Raw genomic sequence first — 23,406 nt, 5'->3', positions numbered from 1 at the left:
ATGGAGTCTAAATTCTCGCAATTTTTCACTTTTATATTATTAATACTTTTCTACCATTGATTTCACGTCAGAGTGATACAGTGTAGGAGGCAGGCAGCAGGGAAATATAACAACCACACGAGCACAATAGAGAATATTCTTCTACAATTGACAATCAAGTGTACTGCCTGAACAATATTGGAAGGCTTTGCATTGTGCATTATACTTGACCTGGGAGCACTTGGTTCTGTCACTGGATGCAAAGCATAAAATGTCCCATTTCTCAGCAATGTTCTCCCTCACCTTGATTAGCACAGATACTCAAAGATAACATCAACAAGTGTATAAGAGCTTACGTACATCGGTTGTTGACTCTGTAACAGGGGAACCAATGCTTTTTTTCCATCAGTGCAAAAATACGAGAGTTTAAATTTCAAATAAAAAGATTAAGATAACATCATAATAACGAACAGGGTAACACTGATGTTTTTCTATATTAGACCTGCCTTGCTGTTGCCTGATTTTGAATTATTACTTCGATGAAGCCTTTGAAACATATGCTTTTGAACAGTCTGAACTTGCCAGGGAACTGAAGAGAGGGTTATAGGATGACTGGGATACTCTGGTGATAGAAAGCAGAGGCGGCTGGCAGTCTCATTAATTCTATCTTGGTATTTATTTGTTAATAGAATAATTCAGAAGCAAGTGGTGGATAACAGGGTCTTCAGACCCTTCCAGATAAAATTATAAACACAGGTGTAATGTGTCCATCTGTGAGTATGCTCGCAGGTTTGTAGAGCTGTTCAACAAAATAGTTGTAGAGCTGTTGCATTGTGAGTGGCTTAGCCAGTCACGTGATGTTCACAAAACTCAATAAAACCCCAGCCAGTTGGGTCTAGGTCATCCACGATGAGGTATGCAGTTGTGAGCCTAGTAGATGAACTGGTAATGTGTAGTGTGATTGTTAAACCCTTGTTAATAAACCAACTAGTTCTTAATAGCAATGTATTGCTATGAATTCTTAAGCGAAGAACCCATAAAGCAAATACATTATGACAAGTATTCTTAATAATAACTGATAAAAGTGAGACAATTCAACAACTGCAACACCGCTTCATCTTTCATCTCTCGCTGCCTCATTTTTCTTTCCCCTGCTCTCGTACCCTATGCCCTTTACAGAAGTTTTGTGTTTTGTTTAATATACCCAACTCCCGCCCACCACTCCACCCCAGAGATCCGAGGAGTCACAACTCCGTCTACTTAGAGCCTGTTTTTCATAAAGAACTTTTAATGATACATCTTCAAATAAGCATGTATTTAATTTGCAATGTAATCTTTCATTGGATCTGGTACAAGCTTATATAAAATTGTTTAAAAAAACCCTAATTCTAATCGATGTCATATTTATTTCTAACCAGTTTCCCATTAAAATTTATGTTCATTTTATTTCTGTAATCTATTTACTGATGGTTCTAACCCCAAGGCAGCCAGCAGTATTGTTGATATTGAATGCTCTCATTGGCTTTCAACGACTATCTGTTCCACCTGTGACAGAGTCTGTGGCTCTTGTCTTGGACTGTTCAGCCACCAAAGAACTCACTTCAGGAGTGGAAGCAAGTCTTCCTCGATTCCGAGGGACTGCCTATGATGATGATGATATTGAATACATGATACTGATCAGCCCCTTCAATGACTGCCTTTAGGGTAAATTTTGTGAGATCCCCAGATTGCCAACAAGGCCTCACCCTCAGAAAGACTTGCAGTTATATACTGCCTTTCACAACCACCGGATATCTCAAAGCACTTTACAGCCAATGAAGTACTTTACTCAGCGGCCAATTTGCACACAAGCAAGTTTCCACAAACAGCAATGTGATAATGACCAGATAATCTGTTTTATTGTAATGTTGCTTGAGGGATAAATATTGGCCAGGACACCAGGGATAACTCCCCTGCTCTTCTTCAAAATAGTGCCATGGGATCTTTTACACCCACCTGTTTAATGTCTTATCCGAAAGACGGCACTGCCAACAGTGCAGCACTCCCTCAGCACTGCACTGGAGTGTCAGCCGAGATTTTTGTGCTCAAGTCCCTTGGGTGGGACTCAAACCCACAACCTGCTGATTCAGAGGCGAGTGTGTTACCCACTAAGACACGGCTGACACTTAGCCAATCCATATCAGAAAATCATGGTCAGCGCACCAACACTGACTGCTTACAACGTTAACCAATACAGCAGAGGTGCTCAAAATGTACCCTACGGAGTATAGCTGAAGCTGGTATCATTCTTTATCTCAAAGGGGAGGAAGTTATGCTTCAGTTGTATAGAATCTTGGTCAGACCCCACCTGGGGCACTGCGTTCAGTTTCGGGCATCACACCTCAAGAAGGATATATTGGTCTTGGAAGGAGTGCAGCTGAGATTCACCAGAGGATACCAGGGCTTAAAGGGCTAAATTATAAGGACAGGTTGCATAAACATGGCTTGTATTCCATTGAGTTCAGAATACTTAAACTAGAGGTGATCAAAAACTCTGCTGCCTGTGTCCTAACTCTCACCAAGTCCCGTTCACCAATCAGCCCTGTGCTCGCTGACCTACATTGGCCCCCAGTTAAGCAATGCCTCGATTTCAAAATTCTCATCTTTATTTTCAAATCCCTCCATGACCTCGCCCCTCCCTATCTCTGTAATCTCCTTCATCCCCACAACCCCCCGAGATGTCTGTGCTCCATCTAATTCTGCCCTCTTGAGCATCCCTGAATAATATCGCACAACCATTGGAATGAGAGATGATCTTATCGAAACATATAAGATTATGAAGGGGCTTGACAAGGTGGATGCAGAGAGGATGTTTCCACTGATAGGGGAGATTAGAACTAGGGGGTATAATCTTAGAAGAAAGGGCCGCCCATTTAAAACTGAGGTGAGGAGGAATCTCTTCTCTCAAAGGCTTGTAAATCTGTGGAATTCGCTGCCTCAGAGAGCTGTGGAAGCTGGGTTATTGAATAAACTTAAGACAGAGATAGACAGTTTCTTAACCAATAAGGAAATAAGGGTTTATGGGGGCCGGTCAGGGAAGTGGAACTGAGTCCATGATCGGATCAGCCATGATCTTATTAAATGGCGAAGCAGGCTCAAGGAGCCATATGGCCGACTCCTGATCCTATTTCTTACGTTCTTATTGATACATCCTTACTATACAGTATAAATGCACGAGGCCCATGCTTGAGAGAAGGTCAGTCTGTGACCTGTCCTTTATTCCTTAGCACTCAAGTGATGAAGGTGGGTGGAGCTTCCCCTTTTATACCTGAAGGTCCAGGTTAGGAGTGTCTCCCACCTAGTGGTCATTGTTCTCACGGTGTACAACTTAGGTCAGATTATACATGGGTTACAATGCTGGTTGAATACATGACATCACCTCCCCCCCAAAGTCTTATTGGGATCACAGGTTGAGTCTCTCTGGTGGTTTACGCTCTCTTGTAGAGCACCTGAGTTGGGGTTCCGATTGTTGGGCGCTGGCCTGAGTGTCTGCTGTTTGCGGTGCCTCAGGCCTATCCAGACTGCCCACAGTGATTAGGCTCTCCTCCCTTTGGTTCCGGTGTTCGGTCACTTGTGGTGGAGTGAACTCTACATCGTGTTCTTCCTCTGCTTCTTCTATGGGGTTGCTGAACCTCCTTTTTGTTTGATCCACGTGTTTGCGGCAGATTTGACCATTGGTAAGTTTAACTACCAGAATCCTGTTTCCCTCTTTGGCAATCACAGTGCCTGCGAGCCATTTGGGCCCTGCAGCGTAGTTGAGGATAAAAACAGGATCATTTACATCAATACATCGCCCCCTCGCATTCCTGTCATGGTAGTCATATTGTGGCTGGCGTCTGCTCTCGACAATTTCTTTCATGGTGGGGTGTATAAGGGATAGCAGGGTTTTGAGCATCCTTTTCATTAGCAGCTCTGCAGGTGGAACCCCTATGAGCGAGTGTGGTCGGGATCTATAGGCCATCAGGAGGCGTGATAAGCGGCTTTGTAGGGAACCCCCTTGGATTCTGAGCATCCCCTGTTTGAGTATCTGCACTGCTCGTTCTGCCTGGCCGTTTGAGGCCGGCTTGAACGGTGCCGTTCTGACATGGTTAATTCCATTGCCTGCCATGAAGTCCTGGAATTCAGTGCTTGTGAAGCACGGGCCATTGTCGCTGACCAAGACGTCCGGTAGACCGTGGGCGGCGAACATTGCCCGTAGACTTTCTACCGTGGCAGACGCTGTGCTTGAATTTAAAATGTCACACTCGATCCATTTGGAGTAGGCGTCTACTACAACCAAAAACATTTTTCCCATGAAAGGACCTGCGTAGTCCACATGGATGCGTGACCAAGGCTTGGCGGGCCATGGCCAGGGGCTAAGGGGGGCTTCCCTGGGCGCATTGCCCAGCTGGGCACACGTGTTGCACCTGCAAACACAAAGTTCCAGATCTGCGTCTATCCCTGGCCACCGAACGTGTGACCTGGCAATTGCCTTCATCATGACAATGCCCGGGTGCTCATTGTGGAGTTCTCTGATGAACACCTCTCTGCCCATCTGGGGCATGACTACGCGGTTTCCCCACAGTAGGCAATCGGCCTGAATCGAGAGCTCATCCCTGCGCCTGTGAAATGGTTTAAATTCCTCAGGGCATGCCCTGTACGTGGCTGCCCAGTCCCCATTCAGGACACATTTCTTGACCAGAGACAATAGCGGGTCTCTATTTGTCCAGACTTTAATCTGACTGGCTGTCACAGGTGAGCCTTCGCTTCCGAAAGCTTCAAAGCCATGACCATCTCAGCAGCATGCTCGGTAGCCCCCTCAGTGGTGGCTAGTGGGAGCCTGCTGAGTGCATCAGCGCAGTTTTCGGTGCCCGTTCTGTGCCGAATTGTATAGTCATAGGCGGCTAACGTGAGTGCCCACCTCTGTATGCGGGCCGATGCGTTTGCATTTATTGCCTTGTTGTCGGTCAAAAGGGACGTTAGGGGTTTGTGATCTGTCTCCAGCTCAAATTTCCTGCCAAACAGGTACTGGTGCATTTTCTTTACAGCATATACAAATGTGAGCGCCTCCTTTTCTACCATCCCATAACCCCTTTCTGCCTGGGACAGACTCCTGGAGGCATAAGTTACCAAAATAGTTCAGGAGCCCCAGGAACGAACGCAGCTCCGTCATGTTACGGGGTCTGGGTGCTCTCTGGATCGCTTCCGTCTTGGATGCAGTAGGGCTGATCCCGTCTGCTGTTACCCTCATCCCCAGGAATTCTACCTCTGGAGCTAGGAAGACGTACTTCGCCTTTTTCAGTCGTAGCCCTACCTGGTCCAGTCTGCGTAGCACCTCTTCCAGGTTGTGGAGGTGTTCTTCAGTATCGTAACCCGTGATGAGGATGTCGTCCTGAAAAACCACCGTCCCTGGAATTGACTTGAGGAGGCTTTCCATATTTCATTGGAAGATCGCGGCGGTCGAGTGAATCCCGAACGGACATCTGTTGTACTCAAACAATCCCTTGTGTGTCGTGATGGTGGTCAGCTTCTTCGACTCACTCACCAGCTCCTGGGTCATATAAGCTGAGGTCAGGTCCAATTTTGAAAAAAGTTTGCCACCGGATAGCGTCGCAAAGAGGTCCTCCGCTCTCGGTAGCGGGTACTGGTCTTAGAGTGACACCCGATTGATGGTGGCCTTGTAGTCACCACATATCCTGACCAACCCATCCACCTTGAGCACCGGCACGATCGGGCTCGCCCAGTCACTGAATTCGACTGGCGAGATGATGCCTTCCCTCAGCAGGTGGTCCAATTTGCCTTCTATCTTTTCCCGCATCACGTACGGCACCACTCTGGCCTTGTGGTGTACTGGCCTGGCGTCCGGGTTTATGTGAATCACTGCCTTGGCCCCCATGTAAGTGCTGATGCCGGGTTGAAATAATGAGTCAAATTTGTCCAGGATCTGTGAGCATGATACTTGCTCCACAGAGGAAATTGCATTGACATCACCCCATTTCCAGTTCATGACAGCAAGCCAACTCCTCCCCAGTAGTGCGGGACCGTCCCCTGGGACAATCCAGAATGGCAACCTGTTCTTCGAATCTTTGTGGGTCACGACTACCGTGGCGCTGCCTAGCACCGGAATGATCTGCTTTGTGTAAGTTCGTAGCTGTGCGTCAATCAGCGATAATTTTGGCCTCCTGGCCTTGGACGCCCACAACATTTAGAACTGTTTGATACCCATCAGGCCCCCGTGTCTAGCTCCATTGATACTGGGATGCCATTGAGGAGCACTTTCATCATTATCGGTGGCGTCCTGGTGTATGAACTGTATACGTGCTCCACATGAACTCGCTGAACTTCAGCTTCCAGCGATTTCTCCCAGCGTTCACCTCTGCAATTTCTGCAGGTATTTTGCTCATCTCTGCAAACTCCGGCTGAGTGTGTGCCTCCACGCCTCCAACATGAGCTGTTGTGTGAAACAAAAGTTCCTTGCCAGTCGATCGTCCCTGACTGCCCCTGTGACTGTCCTTGAATGCGCCATTAACAGGTGTTGATGGCTCCATTACTGGCCACATTGTCCCTTGCAATGGTGTGAATCGCCGTTCAGCTTGCCATTGTCTCTGTCGAACTCCCCCTCTGGGTTCGACTACATGTTGGGGCATACCCGATTGCACTTGTCTGCCTGGAGAACTGTGTGCTGCTTTAACAATGTTGAATCTCTGTCCCAACCATTTCTTAACTCAGTACCTCTCGTCTGTTCTGCTAGTGGCCATGCTCGCTTGGTTTAAATCCCAGTTTCTCATCGCCATTGATACGTCCTTACTCTACAGTATAAATGCACACGAGGCCCATGCTTGAGAGAAGGTCAGTCTGTGACCTATCCTTTATTCCTTAGCACTCAAGTGATGAAGGTGGGTGGAGCTTCCCCTTTTATACCTGAAGGTCCAGGTTAAGAGTGTCTCCCACCTAGTGGTCATTGTTCTCACAGTGTACAATTTAGGTCAGATTATACATGGGTTACAATGCTGGTTGAATACATAACATCTATGTTCTTTTGGTGGCCGTGCCTTCTGTTGCTTCAGCCCTAAGCTCTGGAACTCCCTCGCTAAACCTCTCCACCTCTCTACCTCTTTTTTCTCCTTCAAGATGCTCCTTAAAACCTACCTCTTTGACTTGCCCTAATTTCGACTTATGCGGCTCGGTGTCAAAATTTTTATTTCATAATACTCCTGGGACATTTCAGTATGTTAAAGGCGCTATATAAATACCAAGTTGTTGTTGTTGTTAATAGAGTGATCTGATCGAGGTGTTTAAACATTTTTAAGCATTTGATAGGGTAGATAGAAAGAAACTATGTTCTTCAATGGGAGAGTCCAGAACAAGGGGCCACGATCTTAAAATTCGATTTAAGTCATTCAGAAGTGAAATCAGGAAGTACTGTTTCATCGAAAGGGTAGTGGAACACTGGAACTCTCTTCCCAAACGACCGTGGATGCTAGGATGTTTGAACTGAGATTGATAGTTTGTTGTTAGATAAGGGTATCGATGGATATGGAGCAAAGGCAGGTAAATGGAGTTAAGGTACAGATCAGCCATGATCTAATTGATTAGTGGAGCAGGTTCGAGGGTTTGAATGGCCGACTCCTGTTCCTAATATTCCTCTGCTCCTATTCTTCAAATATTCATCCTGGCTTCACGGAGACCTCATTCACTGCATTCCGAGGAGCTTCCCGGCCTCAGTATCCCCGTGATACCACTTGGGCTGGCATCAGGAGCAGGGCAGACAAGGCAAATCAAGGAGCAGTGACAAGCTAGCCCCAAAATTGCGGATTAAAGAATTTAGATAGTAAGAGAAAGGAAGAGAGCTGCACATTTTGAGTGTCCCGGGAAAGAACGTGTTTGAAATGGCCGTGCCTTTTCCAATCCCATGATCACAATTATGATTATTCAATAAACGGTCAGCAATGAAAGTAAACATTTGAACACTTACTGTGACGCTAACACCAAGGCTTCCTTCTATTTTAGCCAGCTCCACACAGTATCTGTCTCCTGCTATTCGGTCTTGTTCTGTCGGCAAAGTTTCATTACCATCCTGTCAATCAAATCACAAAGTACTGATGGTGATATTCTGTCAGATCCAAACCATTTATTCTCTGTAAGTTTAAAAAATCAAGGAGTTGCAAATTCGCTATATAGTACACGCTGAGGAATTTTGATAATGGTTATCATTTGCCATGAGTTGCTTCCAACCTGACCCACATTTTAAAGTGTAGAGAGTGAAATTGGTCTACGCCAGTAGTGTTTAACATGTCAGTTGTGGCTCAGTGGGTAGCACTCTTGCCTTGGGGTCAGAAGGTTGTGGGTTTAAATCCCGCTCCAGGGACTTGAGTACAAAAATCTAACCTGACACTGCAATGCAGTGCTGAGGGAGTGCTGCACTGTCAGAGGTGCCATCTTTCAGATGAGACATTAAACAGAGACCCTGTCTACCCTCTCAGGTGGATGTAAATGATCCCATGGCTCTTCAGGGCAGGCGTCCTGACCAATAGTTATGCCTCAACCAACATCACTAAAAGATATGGTCATTATCACATTTTTAAAATGCTGAGTTGAAACGGGTTCACTCTATTATTAATACTATCAAGTTCAAAAGTTTAAAATCTTGTTTCACAAACCTTGCATTCGCTGGGCACAAGATCAATGTCAGTCATGTGGATTGGATTAGCTGTTAATTTGTGGAATCATTCAGCATCATTACTGCAGGCTCTGCAATTTAAAACGGACCTAGCTGGACCAGTAGGGGAGCGGCGAACCCGGGTGATCATTCATGCCAGGCTAAATGATCACGGGCAGGAACACGCAAAGAAAATGGCATCAGCAAAGTTTTCTTACTTACCTCGGCCACCTCGCCTTTACTCATCGCCCCGGTAACGGCCGGCCGCCCAATTCCCGCCCGCCGCTGCAGTGGGTGAAAGTGAATTTCGGGTCCGGGGCGCTAACAGGGCGATGTGAGTGGCGATGACGTCACAATCTACGGGCGCAGGAGATCGGGCCGCAATGCTGTAGCGCCGTCGCTAATCTCCGGCCTAATGTAGCGGGAGTCGGTGACACCACCGTGCCGGCTCGCAAAGGCGTTTGATTGACGGGAAGGAGCGTTCTGTCACGTCAGCGCAACATGGATGTTGTTGGCGCAGCGCTGAACTCCGGAGCACGGTGCTGGACTCAGCGCAGCTCTACCGCCCCGGGACCACCCCTCCACAGACGCAGAGCGCCTCCGACAGTGCTCCACCTCCATTGAGGGGCGTAAGGGCCGAATTCTGTGCTGGAGGGCGCCGCGCCAGCAACATCCACGTTGCGCTGACATGACAGAACATCCGGGCTGAGCGATAAATGTCCCGTCCCCGGAAGGGTACTGTCATGTATGTACTTTTGGGATCACTAGCCACTAGATGGCGTCACTGTTGGAGCCCAAGTATAAAAGACCAGCCATCTTGTATATTAGTCACTTTGGGCCTTAATAAAGCAGAGCCAAGGTCGTACTTCTTGGAGTTAAATGGTACTTAGTCTAACAGTTATTACATACACAACATTTGGCGACGAGGCAACAAGAACCTTTACATGCAAAAATTAGCACAATTGGATTGTTGGAGCGATTTGTGGAAGGAGAAGATTGGGCAGACTTTGTGAGCCATTTGAGCCAGTTCTTCTTGGCCAACAAAATGGAGGAGGTCAGCGACGCAGATCGGCGCCGGGCAGTGTTCCTCGCGGTTTGCGGTCCAAAAATTTATGGGCTGATAAAGAATCTACTCCTGCCTGTGAGTCCAATAGAGAAGACGTATGAAGAATTATGTACACTGGTACAGGACCATCTTAAGCCAAACGAAGGCAACATCATCTCGAGATACAGGTTTTACACGCACGTTCGCTCAGAGGGCCAGAATGCGGCAGAATTCGTTGCCTACCTGAAACATCTAGCGGGACCGTGTAAGTTCGGGGCTGTGTTGGCAGACATGCTGCGGGACTTCTTTGTAATAGGCATCAACCACGAGGTGATCCTGCGTAAACTACTGGCGGTGGAGACGCTGGATTTGAACAGGGCCATCACGATCACTCAGTCATGCATGATGACGGATAGAAGTCTAAAGCAGATATCAGTGAAAAATCGAAACTCGGCAGGTAAGGTAAATATGATTGATTTGGCGTTCAGCAGAGCGGCACATGGCAGGGCCTACCCGACTGCGTACACGAAACCTGTGGCTGCCCAAAGTCCGCCAGCGGGAATGCATCCGATTTCTCCGTGTCGGCGTTGTGGGGGAAATCACCGGCACCAGCAGTGCCGATTTAAGCAATATAGTTGCAAAGGCTGTCTGAGAGTGGGGCATCTCCAGTCCGCAGATGATCAAGCGTGCTGCGACACACCATGTGGAGAATGATGGTCAGACTAGCGCGGATCGGATATGCAATCCAGAAGAGAAAGTGTATGGACTGTGCACGTTCCTAACTAAGAGCAAACCGATAATGATCAACATGAAATTTAATGGGGAGCCGGTATCGATGGAACTGGACACAGGGGCGAGTCAATTGATAATGAGCCAGAGAGTATTCGACAAGCTGTGGGATACTAAGGCTGTGAGGCCCAGGCTGAGTCCAGTCAATGCCAAGTTGCGCAGGTACACCAAAGAACTCATAACGGTGATTCGCAGTGCCACAATTAAAGTGTGGTATGAAGCTGTGGTTCACGAGTTACCGCTATGCATTGTCCCAGGCAGTGGCCCAACGCTGTTCAGCAGGAACTGGCTTGAAAAAATCAGATGCGATTGGAACGACATCAAGGCGCTGTCGTCAGAGAAAGATACATGTGCCCAAGTACTGAGCAAGTTCCCCTCGCTGTTCAAATCAGGCATCGGAAACTTCACAGGAGCCAAGGTGCAGATCCACATGGACTCAGATGCAAGACCCGTCCATCATAATGCTCGGGCAGTTCCGTATATGATGAGGCAGAAGGTCGAAATCAAACTGGACAGACTCCAGCATGAAGGGATCATATCACCAGTTGAATTTAATGAATGGACCAGCCCCATTGTTCCTGTGCTGAAAAGTGATGGCACAGTCAGAATCTGTGGAGACTACAAGGTTACGATCAACAGGGTTTCGAAACAGGATCAGTACCCATTACCGAAGACTGATGACTTGTTTGCAATGCTAGCCGGTGGGAAGTCGTTCACCAAACTGGACGTGACGTCGGCCTACATGACACAGTAGCTTGTCGAGACGTCGAAGAGACTTACGTGCATTAACACACGTAAAGGACTGTTCATTTATCACAGGTGCCTTTTTGGAATTCGCTCAGCTGCAGCAATATTTCAGAGGAACATGGAGAGTCTACTGAAGTCCATTCCCAGAGCCGCCATGTTCCAAGATGACATCCTGATCACAGGTCGTGACTCCGAGGAACATCTGAACAACCTGGAAGAGGTTCTACATCATCTGGACAAAATGGGACTCAGACTGAAATGCTCGAAGTGCATCTTCATGGCACCAGAGGTTGAAGTCCTGGGGAGGAAAATTGCTGCTGACGGCATCAGGCCCACGGACGCGAAAACCAAGGCCATCAGGAATGCACCCAAGCCACAGAATGTGATGGAGCTGTGTTCATTCCTGGGTCTACTCAACTACTTCGGTAACTTCCTACCTAAATTGAGCACCTTATTAGAACCACTGCACATGCTGCTAAGAAAAGGTGACAACTGGGTGTGAGGTGTATCTCAAGGCAGAGTTTTTGAGAAAGCCACTAATCTGCTTTGTTCTAACAAGCTGCTGGTTCATTATGACCCATGTAAATGTTTAGTATTGGCCTGTGATGCTTCATCACATGCAAATGGTTGCGTACTCCAACAAGCTAATGAGTTGGGTAAACTTCAAACAGTCGCGTATGCTTCAAAATGTTTGTCTAAAGCGGAAAGAGCCGACAGCATGGTAGAGAAAGGAGCACTAGCCTGTGTGTATGGGGTTAAAAAGATGCATCAGTACCTGTTTGGTCTTTGGTTTGAACTGGAGACAGATCACAAGCCGCTCATTTCACTGTTCTCTGAAAACAAAGGTATCAATACCAATGCTTCATCCCGCATCCAGAGGTGGGCGCTGACATTATCCGTTTATGATGATGTCATTCGCCATAGACCTGGCACCGAGAATTGTGTCGATGCTTTGAGCTGTCTGCCGTTGTCCACACCAGAGGTGGAAACGCCACATCTGGCAGACCTATTGTTAGTTATGGATGCTTTTGAGAGTGAAGGAACCCCTGTCACGCTCAACAAGTTAAGACCTGGACCAGCTAGGACCCGATTTTATCGGCGGTGAAGAATTGCATCCTCAAAGGTGATTGGTCCGCCATACCCAAACAAATGTGCAAGGAGACCAAACCATACATTCGTTGCAAAGACGAACTGTCTATTCAGTTGGATTGTATACTGTGGGCAATCGTGTTGTTATGCCCAAGAAAGGGAGAGAGAAATTTGTGTGTGAGCCACATAACACACATCCCAGCATTGTAATGATGAAAGCCATCACCAGGTCTCATGCATGGTGGCCGGGAATTGGCTCTGAGCTGGAATCATGTGTGCATCAGTGCAACACTTGCATGCAGCTCAGCAAAGCATCAGTGGAATTGCTGCTGAGTCTGTGGTTGTGGCCGTCCAAACCATGGTCCAGGATCCACACAGACTTTGCAGGTCTCTTCCTGGGGAAGATGTTTTTAGCAGTGGTGGATGCATATTTGAAGTGGATAGAATGTATAATCATGTCATCCAGCACATCCACAGCTACCATTGAGAATCTCAGTGTCATGTTCGCGACACATGGTCTGCTTGACATCACTGACAAGAGTTCATGAAACTCAATGGTATCAACATATAAGGTGAGCACCGTTCAAACCTGCATCCAATGGGCAAGCAGAACGTGCTGTCCAAATCAGAAAGCAGAGTATGAAGCGAGTAACCCAAGGGTCACTGCAGACCCGCCTGTCATGCATACTGCTTAGTTGCAGGACAAGACCACACACGCTTACCGGGGTCTCGCCTGCTGAACTGATGATGAAGAGAAGTCTTAAACCAAGCTATCTCTTGTACACCATGACTTGAATAATCATGTTGAATATGGAAGACAAAGTCAGCAAGGGTATCACGATCGCATAGCTGAGTCACGCGATATTTCTGTAAAGGATCCTGTATATGTTCTGAATTATGGTCAGGGTCCCAAGTGGATCGCTGATACTGTCATGGCCAAGGACGGCAACGGAGTATTTATTGTCAAGCTCAAAAATGGGCAAACATGCAGGAAACATATGGATCAGACAAAGCTGCGGCACACAGACGAACCGGAACAGTCGAAGGAAGAGACAATCGACGACCAACCAATCTAACCCCCAGTCATCAGAGGACTCAGTGGTCATCAGTGAATCGGGACTTTCAATCACTGACATATTCAATAAAAATGGACTTTCAATCCCTGACATGGCCATTGCCATTCCCATCAGGTCAGCCACCCAGCCACCAGTCACAACAGACTCTGAACACTCACCCAAGGCTGGAGTTGAACTGAGACGGTCAACCCAGGAGCGTAAAACACTGGATCATTTCAATTTATAAAAGACTGTGTTAATATCTCAGAAGGGGTATTGTCTTGTAGGTGCTTTTGGGCTCACTAGCCACTAGATGGCGTCACTGTTGGAGGCTATTGGGCTGCACGCACGTGTGTGCAGCCCAAGTATAAAAGGCCAGTCAGTCATTTTGTATATTAGTCACTTTGGGCCTTAATAAAGCAGAGCCAAGGTCATACCTCATGGAGTTAAATAGTACTCAGTCTAACAGTTATTGCATACACAATAGGTACCACCTCCAAACAAGGGGACAAAAGATCTCCAAATTAACCATGATTATTAACTCAAAAAGGATCCCAGCATCCCTTTGGAGCACTGTATATAAGCCGGCCCCTAAGGCCTGTTACTCACTCTGGAGTGTCTTAATTAAGACTGAGGTCATTATTACTTTAACCTCCCTGCGTGCAGTCTCATCTGTGTTAGGAACACAACACAACAGAACTAGTCTAGTGAACTTTTGTTGCACTCCCTCTATGGCAAGTATGCCTTTCCTTAGGTAAGGAGACCAGAACTGTACATAGTACTCCAGGTGTGGCCTCACCAATGCCCTGCATAAATGCAGTAAGACTTCTTTACTCTTATACTTTAATCCCTCTATCTCAAAAACTAATTTTGTGATTCACTGAGACCACATTGGCCCTTGAATGGGATGCATTCAGGCAGTGTCAGGACTGCTATTTATTTGTTGACTGGGCAGGACTTGGGTCCTTCCAGGCCAGTCCCCATAGGACATAATCCAGTAGGAGCAGCAGCTCAAACTGTGGCAGCCTCAATAATTCTAAAACTTTTAGTTACTTAAAAACTACGTGATTTACAGTTGCAACGGTTAATAAATTGCTGCCCTTAAATAAACCTCAGGAGCCTCATTACAATATTCAGCCAGAGGAGTGAGTTAGGAATTAGGGAAAATAAGGCATTTACATAATAATAAAATGTTGAATTTCTGCTTCAGTCCTCAAAGGAATGAATCTCACTTCAGCACTGCTCAATGAGTAATGACTCAAAATGCAAATTCATCTCTGTAATTAAATGTGCTTTTTGATTTCTTTGTATACATCCATTTCCCTTTAATAGCAACAGCATCTCTGTAGACTGAGATTGATAGGTTTGTGTTCAAGGTTATGGAGCCAGGGTGGGTAGATGGAGTTGAAGTACTATCAGCCATGATCTAATTGGATGGTGGAACAGGTTTGAGGGGCTGAATGGCCCACTCCTGTTCTTAAATGAACCATTACATAGATTCATAGAATCAGAGAAGGGTACAACAACAACTTGTATTTATATAGCGCCTATAACACAGTAACACATCCCAAGTCGCTTCAGGAATATTATAAGGCAAATAATTTGACACCAAGCTACATAAGGAGAAATTATGGCAGGTGACCAAAAGCTTGGTCAAAGAAGTAGGATTTAAGGAGCGTCTTAAAGGAGGAAAGAGAGATAGAAAGGCGGAAAGGTTTAGGCAGGGAGTTCCAGAGTTTGGGGCCTAGACAACAGAAGGCACTGCAGTGATGCTCAAGAGGGTAGAATTAGAGGAGCACAGATATCTCGGGGAGTTGTGGGGCTGGAGGAGATTACAGAGATCAGGAGGAGCGAGACCATGGAGGAATTGGAAAACAAGGATTGGAATTTTGAAATCCTTGCTTAACTGGGAGCCAATGTAGGCCAGCGAGCACAGGGGTGATGGGTGAACGGGACTTGGTGCGAGTTAGGACATGGATAGTTTTAGATGGCCTCAAGTTTACATAGGGTAGAATGTGGGAGGCCAGCCAGGAGTGCTTTGGAGTAATCAAGTCTAGAGGTAACAAAGGCATGGATGAGGGCTTCAGCAGCGGATGAGCTGAGGCAAGGGCAGAGATGGGCGATGTTACCGAGGTAGAAATAGTCGGTCTTAGTTATGCTGCGGATATGTGGTTGGAAGCTCATTTCAGGGTCAAAAATGACACCAAGGTTGCGAACAGTCTGGTTCAGCCTCAGACAGATATTAGGGAGAGGGATGGAGTCGGTGGCTAGGGAACAAAGTTTGTGATGGGGACCGGAAAAATGGCTTCGGTCTTCCTAATACTTAATTGGAGAAAATTTCTGCTCATCCAGAACTGGATGTCGGACAAGCAGTCTTGTGGAGTGATCGTGGAGGGGTCGCGAAAAGTGGTAGTGAGGTAGAGTTGGGTGCCATCAGCATACATGTGGAAACTGACGTCGTGTTTTCGGATGATGTCGCCAATGGATAGCATATAGATAGTAAATAGGAGGGAGCCAAGGATAGATCCTTGAGGAATACCAGAGGTAACGATGCAGGGGTGGGAAGAGAAGCTGTTGCAGGTGATTCTCTGGCTACGATTAGATAGATAAGAATGGAACCAGGTGAGTGCAGTCCCACCCAGCTGGACGACGGTGGAGAGGCGTTGGAGGAGGATGGAGTGGTCACCCGTGTCAAAGGCTGCAGACAGGTCAAGAAGGACGAGGGTGGATAGCTTACCTTTGTCACAAAGAAATGTCATTTATGACTTTGATGAGAGCCGTTTCGGTGCTGTGGCTGGAGTGGCAACATGATTGGAGGGATTCAAACATGGAGTTGTGGGAAAGATGGGCACGGATTTGGGAGACGACAATGTGTTCAAGGACTTTGGAGAGGAAAGGGAGGTTGGAGATGGGGTGGTAGTTTGCAAGGAGGGAGGGGTCAAGGGTTGTTTTTTTGAGGAGCGGGATACAGCACAGGAGGCCATTCGGCCCATCGAATCTGCACCGGCTCTGTCGAAGAGTAATTCCGCTCTTTCCCCTTATCCCTCCAATTTTTCTCCTTCCAAGTACTACTGAATCTATATACACCCCTATCAGGCAGTGCATTCTAAATCCTAACCACTCATTGGGTAAAAAAGTGTCCCTCATGTCGCCTCTGCTTCTTTGCCAATCACCTTAAATCTGTGCCCTCTGGTTATCGATCCTTCATATACAGTCTGCCTAAACACTTTATAATTTTAAACACCTCTATCAAATCGCCCCTTAGCCTTCCCTGCTCCAATAACAACAACAACAACTTGTATTTATATAGCGCCTTTAATGTAGTGAAATATCCCAAGGTGCTTCGCAGGAGTATTTTGAGATTTTTAAAAATTGACACCGAGCCGCATAAGTAGAAATTAGGGCAGGTGACCAAAAACTTGGTCAAAGAGGTAGGTTTTAAGGAACGTCTTGAAGGAGGAAAGAGAGGTAGAGAGGCGGAGAGGTTTAGGCAGGGAGTTCCAGAGCTTAGGGCCGAGGCAACAGAAGGCAGGGCCAAGGAGGACAACCCGAGCTACTCCAGTCTATCCACGTAACTGTAATCCCCCATTCTTGGCATTCTAGTAAATATCTTCTGCACCCTCTCCAAAACCTTCACACTCTTCCTAAATTGTGGTGCCCAGAACTGGACACGTGTGTGCACCTAGCACTGCATGGCACAAAAATGAGAGCAAAAATAAAACACAGATAGGGGGCGGCATTTTCCGGTCCTCTCCATTCCGTTTTTTTGCCCCAGAGCGGCGGCATTGGCGGTGGTGAGGTCTTCTGGGGGTCGGTCAGCCTCCAATGCCCCGCTACGATCCTCGGGTCCGCAAGAGCTGCGCCCGGTGTGCAACGCCTCTGGTTGCGACATCGCCGCGAGTTTGAGCTCCTACCCGTCCCGTCCGCCCGGAGGTGCGCCCCGCAATGACCGCCTGGGAAATCTGGGCGGTCCAACCATCCCATGGCGAAGAGGTGAGTAATGGACTCTTAAGGAAAATGTGATTGTTTTTTTTCTTTTAATTTTTTTAACGATTTGTGTTGTGGTGGCATGAGCAATATTTTAGGAATATTTTTGTGGTTTTTTTTTCAGGTTCCCCGTCTCTCGGAGCATTCCCGCGCATCTCTTTAGCTCGGGAGTTTCCCGTCCTTGCGTCAAGAGCGGTGTACAACGCCTCCCTTAGCGCTGCGCCCCCTGATGCTGGACCCAGATGCCCAAACTTACCCACTGAGGCACAAACTATTCCCAGCCGCTAACTTTCCCGTCCCGCCGTCATTATCACCCCAAAAACATAAAAGCCTACAATCCAGCCCAGAAAATCTCAGTCAGCATCTAACAGACAAGTTTAAGTTTCCGACACGAACGGAGACCAAGCAAGTGCCTGACAACAATATCACCAGCAGCACACAAGAGGTGCCATTTACATTCCATGTCTGGCTAAGCACAGTGCTTTTTCAATGAAAGGAAATTCAACACATTTGTCCCACTTTGAGGAGAAAGATCCTCGTTCCTTCTCCTGCTCCACTTCACTGTTTGAAATGCTTGCCCTTTGAATACCAGCGCAAGGAAGGGATGTCTCATTCGGGTGGTATGTGCTGGTTGACTCTGGATTGCCTGTGTAATGTTCTGAAATGAATGCACAAAAAGAAAGAACTTGGATGTATAGCGCCTGTCACAGCCAATTATGTACTTTTGAAGTGTCGCCACCTGTTGTTACACAGGGAAATGTGGTCGCCAATTTGAGCAAAGCAAGGCCCTACAAACAGCAATGGGATAAATGACCAGATAATCTGTTCACAGCGGTGTACCAGCAAAGTATTTTTTGAAGTCCATTTGAGTCCACAGAGCGAAACTCGTTCAACAGCAGACCCACCATGGAGCAGCTGTGGGTTTTCGGAGGATCTGACCAGCAGTAGTGTGTTGAAGCTTATTCCATATTCCAGCGACTCTTGTCCCAGCATGAGATGGGGATAGGCCGACAGTTCTTGCGTGCAAACACACACTAACCAGAACGCGACAACAACAACAACTTGTATTTATATAGCGCCTTTAGCGAAGTGAAACGTCCCAAGGCGGTTCACAGCAGCTTTATCGTCTGTTCCTTGCGCTGCTGTTCACATCACAAGCAATTCAAACAGCGAGAGGGAGCGGGGGGAGGAATAACGATCTTCGTCCTCAGAGCTGGGAAAATGAGTTAAATTTCCGATACTTCAGAAAAGTACCGTGGTCATAAGAACATAAGATCATAAGAACTAGGAGCAGGAGTGGGCCATACGGCCCCTCGAACCTGCTCTGCCATTCAATAAGATCATGGTTGATCTGATCATGGACTCAGCTCCACTTCCCCGCCTGCTCCCCATAACCCCTTATCCCCTTATCGTTTAAGAAACTGTTTATTTCGGTCTTAAATTTATTCAATGTCCCAGCTTCCACAGCTCCCTGAGGCAGTGAATTCCACAGATTTACAACCCTCTGAGAGAAGAAATTTCTCCTCATCTCAGTTTTAAATGGGCGGCCCCTTATTCTAAGATCATGCCCTCTAGTTCTAGTCTCCCCCATCAGTGGAAACATCCTCTCTGCATCCACCTTGTCAAGCCCCCTCATAATCTTATACATTTCGATAAGATCACCTCTCATTCTTCTGAATTCCAATGAGTAGAGGCCCAAACTACTCAACCTTTCCTCATAAGTCAACCCCCTCATCCCCGGAATCAACCTAGTGAACCTTCTCTGAACTGCCTCCAAAGCAAGTATATCCTTTCGTAAATATGGAAACCAAAACTGCACGCAGTATTCCAGGTGTGGCCTCACCAATACCTTATGTAGCTGCAGTAAGACTTCCCTGCTTTTACACTCCATCCACTTTGCAATAAAGGCCAAGATTCCACTGGCCTTCCTGATCACTTGCTGTACCTGCACACTAATCTTTTGTGTTTCATGCACAAGTACTCCCAGGTCCCACTGTACTGCGGCACTTTGCAATCTTTCTCCATTTAAATAATAACTTGCTCTTTGATTTTTTTTCTGCCAAAGTGCATAACCTCACACTTTCCAACATTATAGTCCATCTGCCAAATTTTTGCCCACTCACTCAGTCTGTCATTCAGAAAGGAATGGAAACGGCACCTCCAGCACAGTGTGCTACAGTGTGGCACCAGTGGGTTGGCTTGATTAGTACTGCATGAAATGCAAGTTTAAAGTTGTACATGTGCAATAAAAGCATTATCCGCGTTGATATTTGTATCAATTTTATGTCACTGTATCAAGCCTATAGTCATATCCTGTAGCACCCACTCCACCAATTGTACTTCACTGGGGCAGCTGTGTGTGGTCCCCAATGAAATCTGTAGCCTTAAACCCATCCATTTTATTCAGCCCTGTCCTTTATCAACCCATCAGCAACTTAGTTACCAGCTGGGAAAGGCAAACTGATCTTTGACATTGTTGGAAGATTCTGCTTTCAAGTTGAAATGGAATTGATTGCACAAACTATCAGGACTTCCTTCCTGTTAACAATGGTCAGAACCTACAACAACAACTTGTATTTATATAGCACCTTTAACATAGTAAAACATCCCAAGACACTTTACAGGAGAGTTATCAAATAACTTTTGACAATGAGCCACATAAGGAGAAATTAGGGCAGAAATCTTGGTCAACGAAGTAGGTTTTAAGGAGCGTCTTAAGGGAGGAAAGAGAGGTAGAGAGGTGGAGAGGTTGAGGGAGGGAATTCCGGAGCTTGGAGCACAGGCAGCTGAGGGCACGGCCACCAATGGTTGAGCGATTAAAATAAGGGATGCTTAAGAGGGCAGAATTAGAGGAGCGGAGTCATCTTGGGCGGGTTGTGGGGCTGGAGGAAATTATAGAGATAGGGAGGGGCAAGGTCATGGAGTAATTTGAAAACAAGGATGAGAATTTTAAAACCTAGAGGCTATGCCTGATAGTGTGACACTAACAGGAATTAGATCAAAACTACTGAAAAACATCGGAAACAAGTTTGGAAATGTTGAGCCGTTTGCGGCCGGGATTTCTGTGCTCACCAGCCTTGAATTTACTGCATGTTAAGGCCAATGGCCTGCAGGCTGGCACACACAGAATTTGAAAACACCACTTTGTTTTTGAGTTTGTTAACCTGGCCTTACCTTTATTTCCACTCCATGGACCTGGGAAGATGGCACTTTGGTCACTGGAATCACCTCAGGTGTACACGTTTCATGGTTGAGGCCTCGCTCCGTTGCAGGTGAGTTGCCATGCCAACAGTTGCGTGAGCTCCCTGAGCTATTGACTTTACTCTGTGAATTTGCAGTGTCCTTACGTAGAGCCTCACACAGGCCTAAAAACACGGGCAACAAGTTAAAATGCGACAAATATAATTCTGATGGGAGTAAAGTCCTAGTTTCCTTTCACACAATGGATTTCATCCACTAGGTTTCAGTGTTTTGAAATAAATGTTATACATGTGAGATATACTGTAACTAAGATTTAATACAGTAATTTTAAATATGTATGATGTACTTTTATCAGAATCGTAGAACTTTATAACACAGAGGGAGGCCATTTGGCTCTTCATCCCTGTGCTAGCTCTCTGAAGCACTTGGTTCCATTCCTGCACTCTTTATTTCCCCAAATCCTTTACGTGCTGATTTTTCAGCTACTTACCCACTTCTCTTTGAAAATCTATTGTGTGTACTCCCCCACTGTTTCTGGTAGGACATTCCATGCCTTTGGCTCCCTTCGTGCCCACCCCCCACCTCTCGCTTCCTCTCCACTCTCAGAGCCTGTTTCTTTCTTTCTTTTTTTCTCCTTGTCTCTAATAGCAGTTGGTCATTATCCCACCATTCACACCCTATCTTGACTCATGTTTTTCTAACTCCTGGCATTACCATTTGAATTTTTCCCATCATCCCTTTTGTCTCTCTAATCTCTCCTGCCTTCCACCCAATCACAGGCCTTCCCTTTGTTCTTTCCTCCCCTCCCCCTTTCAGTCCTTGTTCTTTCCGAACACTCTCCAGTTCTGACGAAGGGTCGTCGACCCGAAACGTTAACTCTGTTTCTCTCCACAGATGCTGCCTGACCCGCTGAGATTTCCAGCATTCTCTGATTTTATTCCACGCCTTAACAACCCCCTGCTTAAGAACAGAAACTTTTCCAACCTCTCCCTTCATTTTGTTGGTGATGGTTTTAAATCTGCGTCTCCTTTCTCCCCCTTTTGCTGTAAGTCTTAGCAATCAATAACAGGTTAAAGGGACCTCGTCTTCATGAAAAAGGCATTTTACACGTCCTTTCTCACTTGTCACAAACACACAATCATGTTGATAGCACATCATCGTGTCACATCATGATGATGAAAAGAACGCATGGATTCCACCTCCAACCCCCTTCACCCACAACAATAAAATTACCAAACTTTTTCTCATGCAGTCAGTGGTCCTTTAAGTATAATGAACATCCATCGATAACACAAAGCAGCATTGCTCGCTACCAATCTCACACAACACAAGGACACCAAAGACGCCGGATAGTAAACCAGCCTGTCCAACATGTGCCTGTCATGGAGAATGTTCTATCATTCACAGACAGTAGAGTTGTGAAAAAAATCAGTCATGTTAAAATTCGTATCTATGATGCCCCCCCAGTCTTTGTAAATAGTTCACCGCTGTCTCGACTCAAAATTAATGGCTGGTTGGGTGTGGGCAGGTGCCAGCTGTAATCGTGTCAGCTGTGGCTCAGTGGGTAGCACCCTCACCTCCAAGTCAGAAGATTGTGGGTTCAAGTCCTGCTCCAGGGACTCAAGTGCAAAATTCTAGGCTGACACTCCAGTGTAGTACTGAGGGAGCTCTGCACTGTTGGAGGTGCTGTCTTTCAGATGAGATGTTAAACCAAGGCCCTGTCTGCTCTTTCAGATGGATGTAAAAGATCCTACGGCATTATTTCAAACAAGAGCAGGGGAGTTATCCCTGGTGTCCCCCAATTAACATTACTTTTTAAAAAAACAGATTATCTGGTCATTATCACATAGCAGTTTGTGGGAGCTTGCTGTGCGCAAATTGGCTGCCACGTTTCCCACATTACAACAGGGACTACACTCCAAAACTGCCTTTGTAAGGTGCTTTGGGATGTCCGATGGTCATGAAAGGTGCTCTATAAATGTAAGACTTTCTTTCTTTTGGCCCAGTGAGGGTAATCATTTTCAGCAGAAGATAAGGAAAAATGTATAATTTAATAAGAAAGAAATGAGGAGAAATTACATCTTTATGGTGGATTATGGCAATATTTGTCAGCCAATCAGTGTCTCTGTCCAAAGCCACTTGGCGTGTCAGAGAAGGCGTTCCTCTTGCAACTGGGTTTGATTCAAACGCAGATCTGAGAGTGAAAGCATTGTTCAGGCCTCAGCCTCCTGCATGTAAAGAGTTAAGTGATATCAGGATGCCTCGGCGAACAGCTGCCAGCCTGTAGTGACGGCGGGTACAATGCCTGGGCACCATGCCAGGTGGAGCGTGCAGCTTGGGTGGGAATTGGAAACCCCTTACCATCTCCTTTTGCTGGCGTCAGGCAAAATTGGTAGTTTCCTTCGCTGCGATGTTATATCCTCAAAATTCTTACGGTTTTACAAATAGAATTAGGCTGGAACAAATGGTGCTGCATCATTGTGACACCAGTTAATCAATTCAGCTCTCAGATATTGGCCTTCGACCAAGATCCATTGCTGGTTTCTTTCAGGAGCAGTTTGGCGAGTGTAAGTGCATCCCCTTTACAAATGCGATGCACCTCAACAGTCATAAGGTAATGAGGAAGGGGCACTGGTGTAGCAGTTACTCCTTATGATCCATGCTCTTTTTCATTATTTAATTTTTATTTTAATGCATGTTCAAAGTCATGGATGACAGTACCAATTATAGTCAAGTTGTCTGAACTTGTCATATTTGACCCTGAAATGAGCTCTCAACCACATATCCTTAGCATAACTAAGACTGCCAATTTCCACCTCCGTAACATCGCCCGTCTC

The 23,406-nt window shown here is 46.4% G+C and overlaps 1 protein-coding gene across 1 annotated transcript in view; it reads right to left on the bottom strand.

Annotated features, from left to right (window-relative positions):
• ptpn20 (protein tyrosine phosphatase non-receptor type 20) overlaps positions 1-23,406 on the bottom strand; it is a 473,076-nt gene that overhangs the window by 217,000 nt on the left and 232,670 nt on the right. Inside the window, exons 23-25 of the mRNA XM_070865389.1 lie at positions 20,543-20,733; positions 7,973-8,074; positions 211-282 (exon numbers count right to left, since the gene is read on the bottom strand). Coding sequence (XP_070721490.1) covers positions 211-282; positions 7,973-8,074; positions 20,543-20,733 — 365 coding nt within the window. The remainder of the gene's footprint in view (positions 1-210; positions 283-7,972; positions 8,075-20,542; positions 20,734-23,406) is intronic.

This window comes from Pristiophorus japonicus, chromosome 22 (assembly GCF_044704955.1).
Source record: "Pristiophorus japonicus isolate sPriJap1 chromosome 22, sPriJap1.hap1, whole genome shotgun sequence".
Classification (NCBI taxonomy): domain Eukaryota; kingdom Metazoa; phylum Chordata; class Chondrichthyes; family Pristiophoridae; genus Pristiophorus; species Pristiophorus japonicus.
The sequence above is the reverse complement of the archived record's forward strand: the minus strand, read 5'-3'. Positions and strand labels throughout refer to the sequence as shown.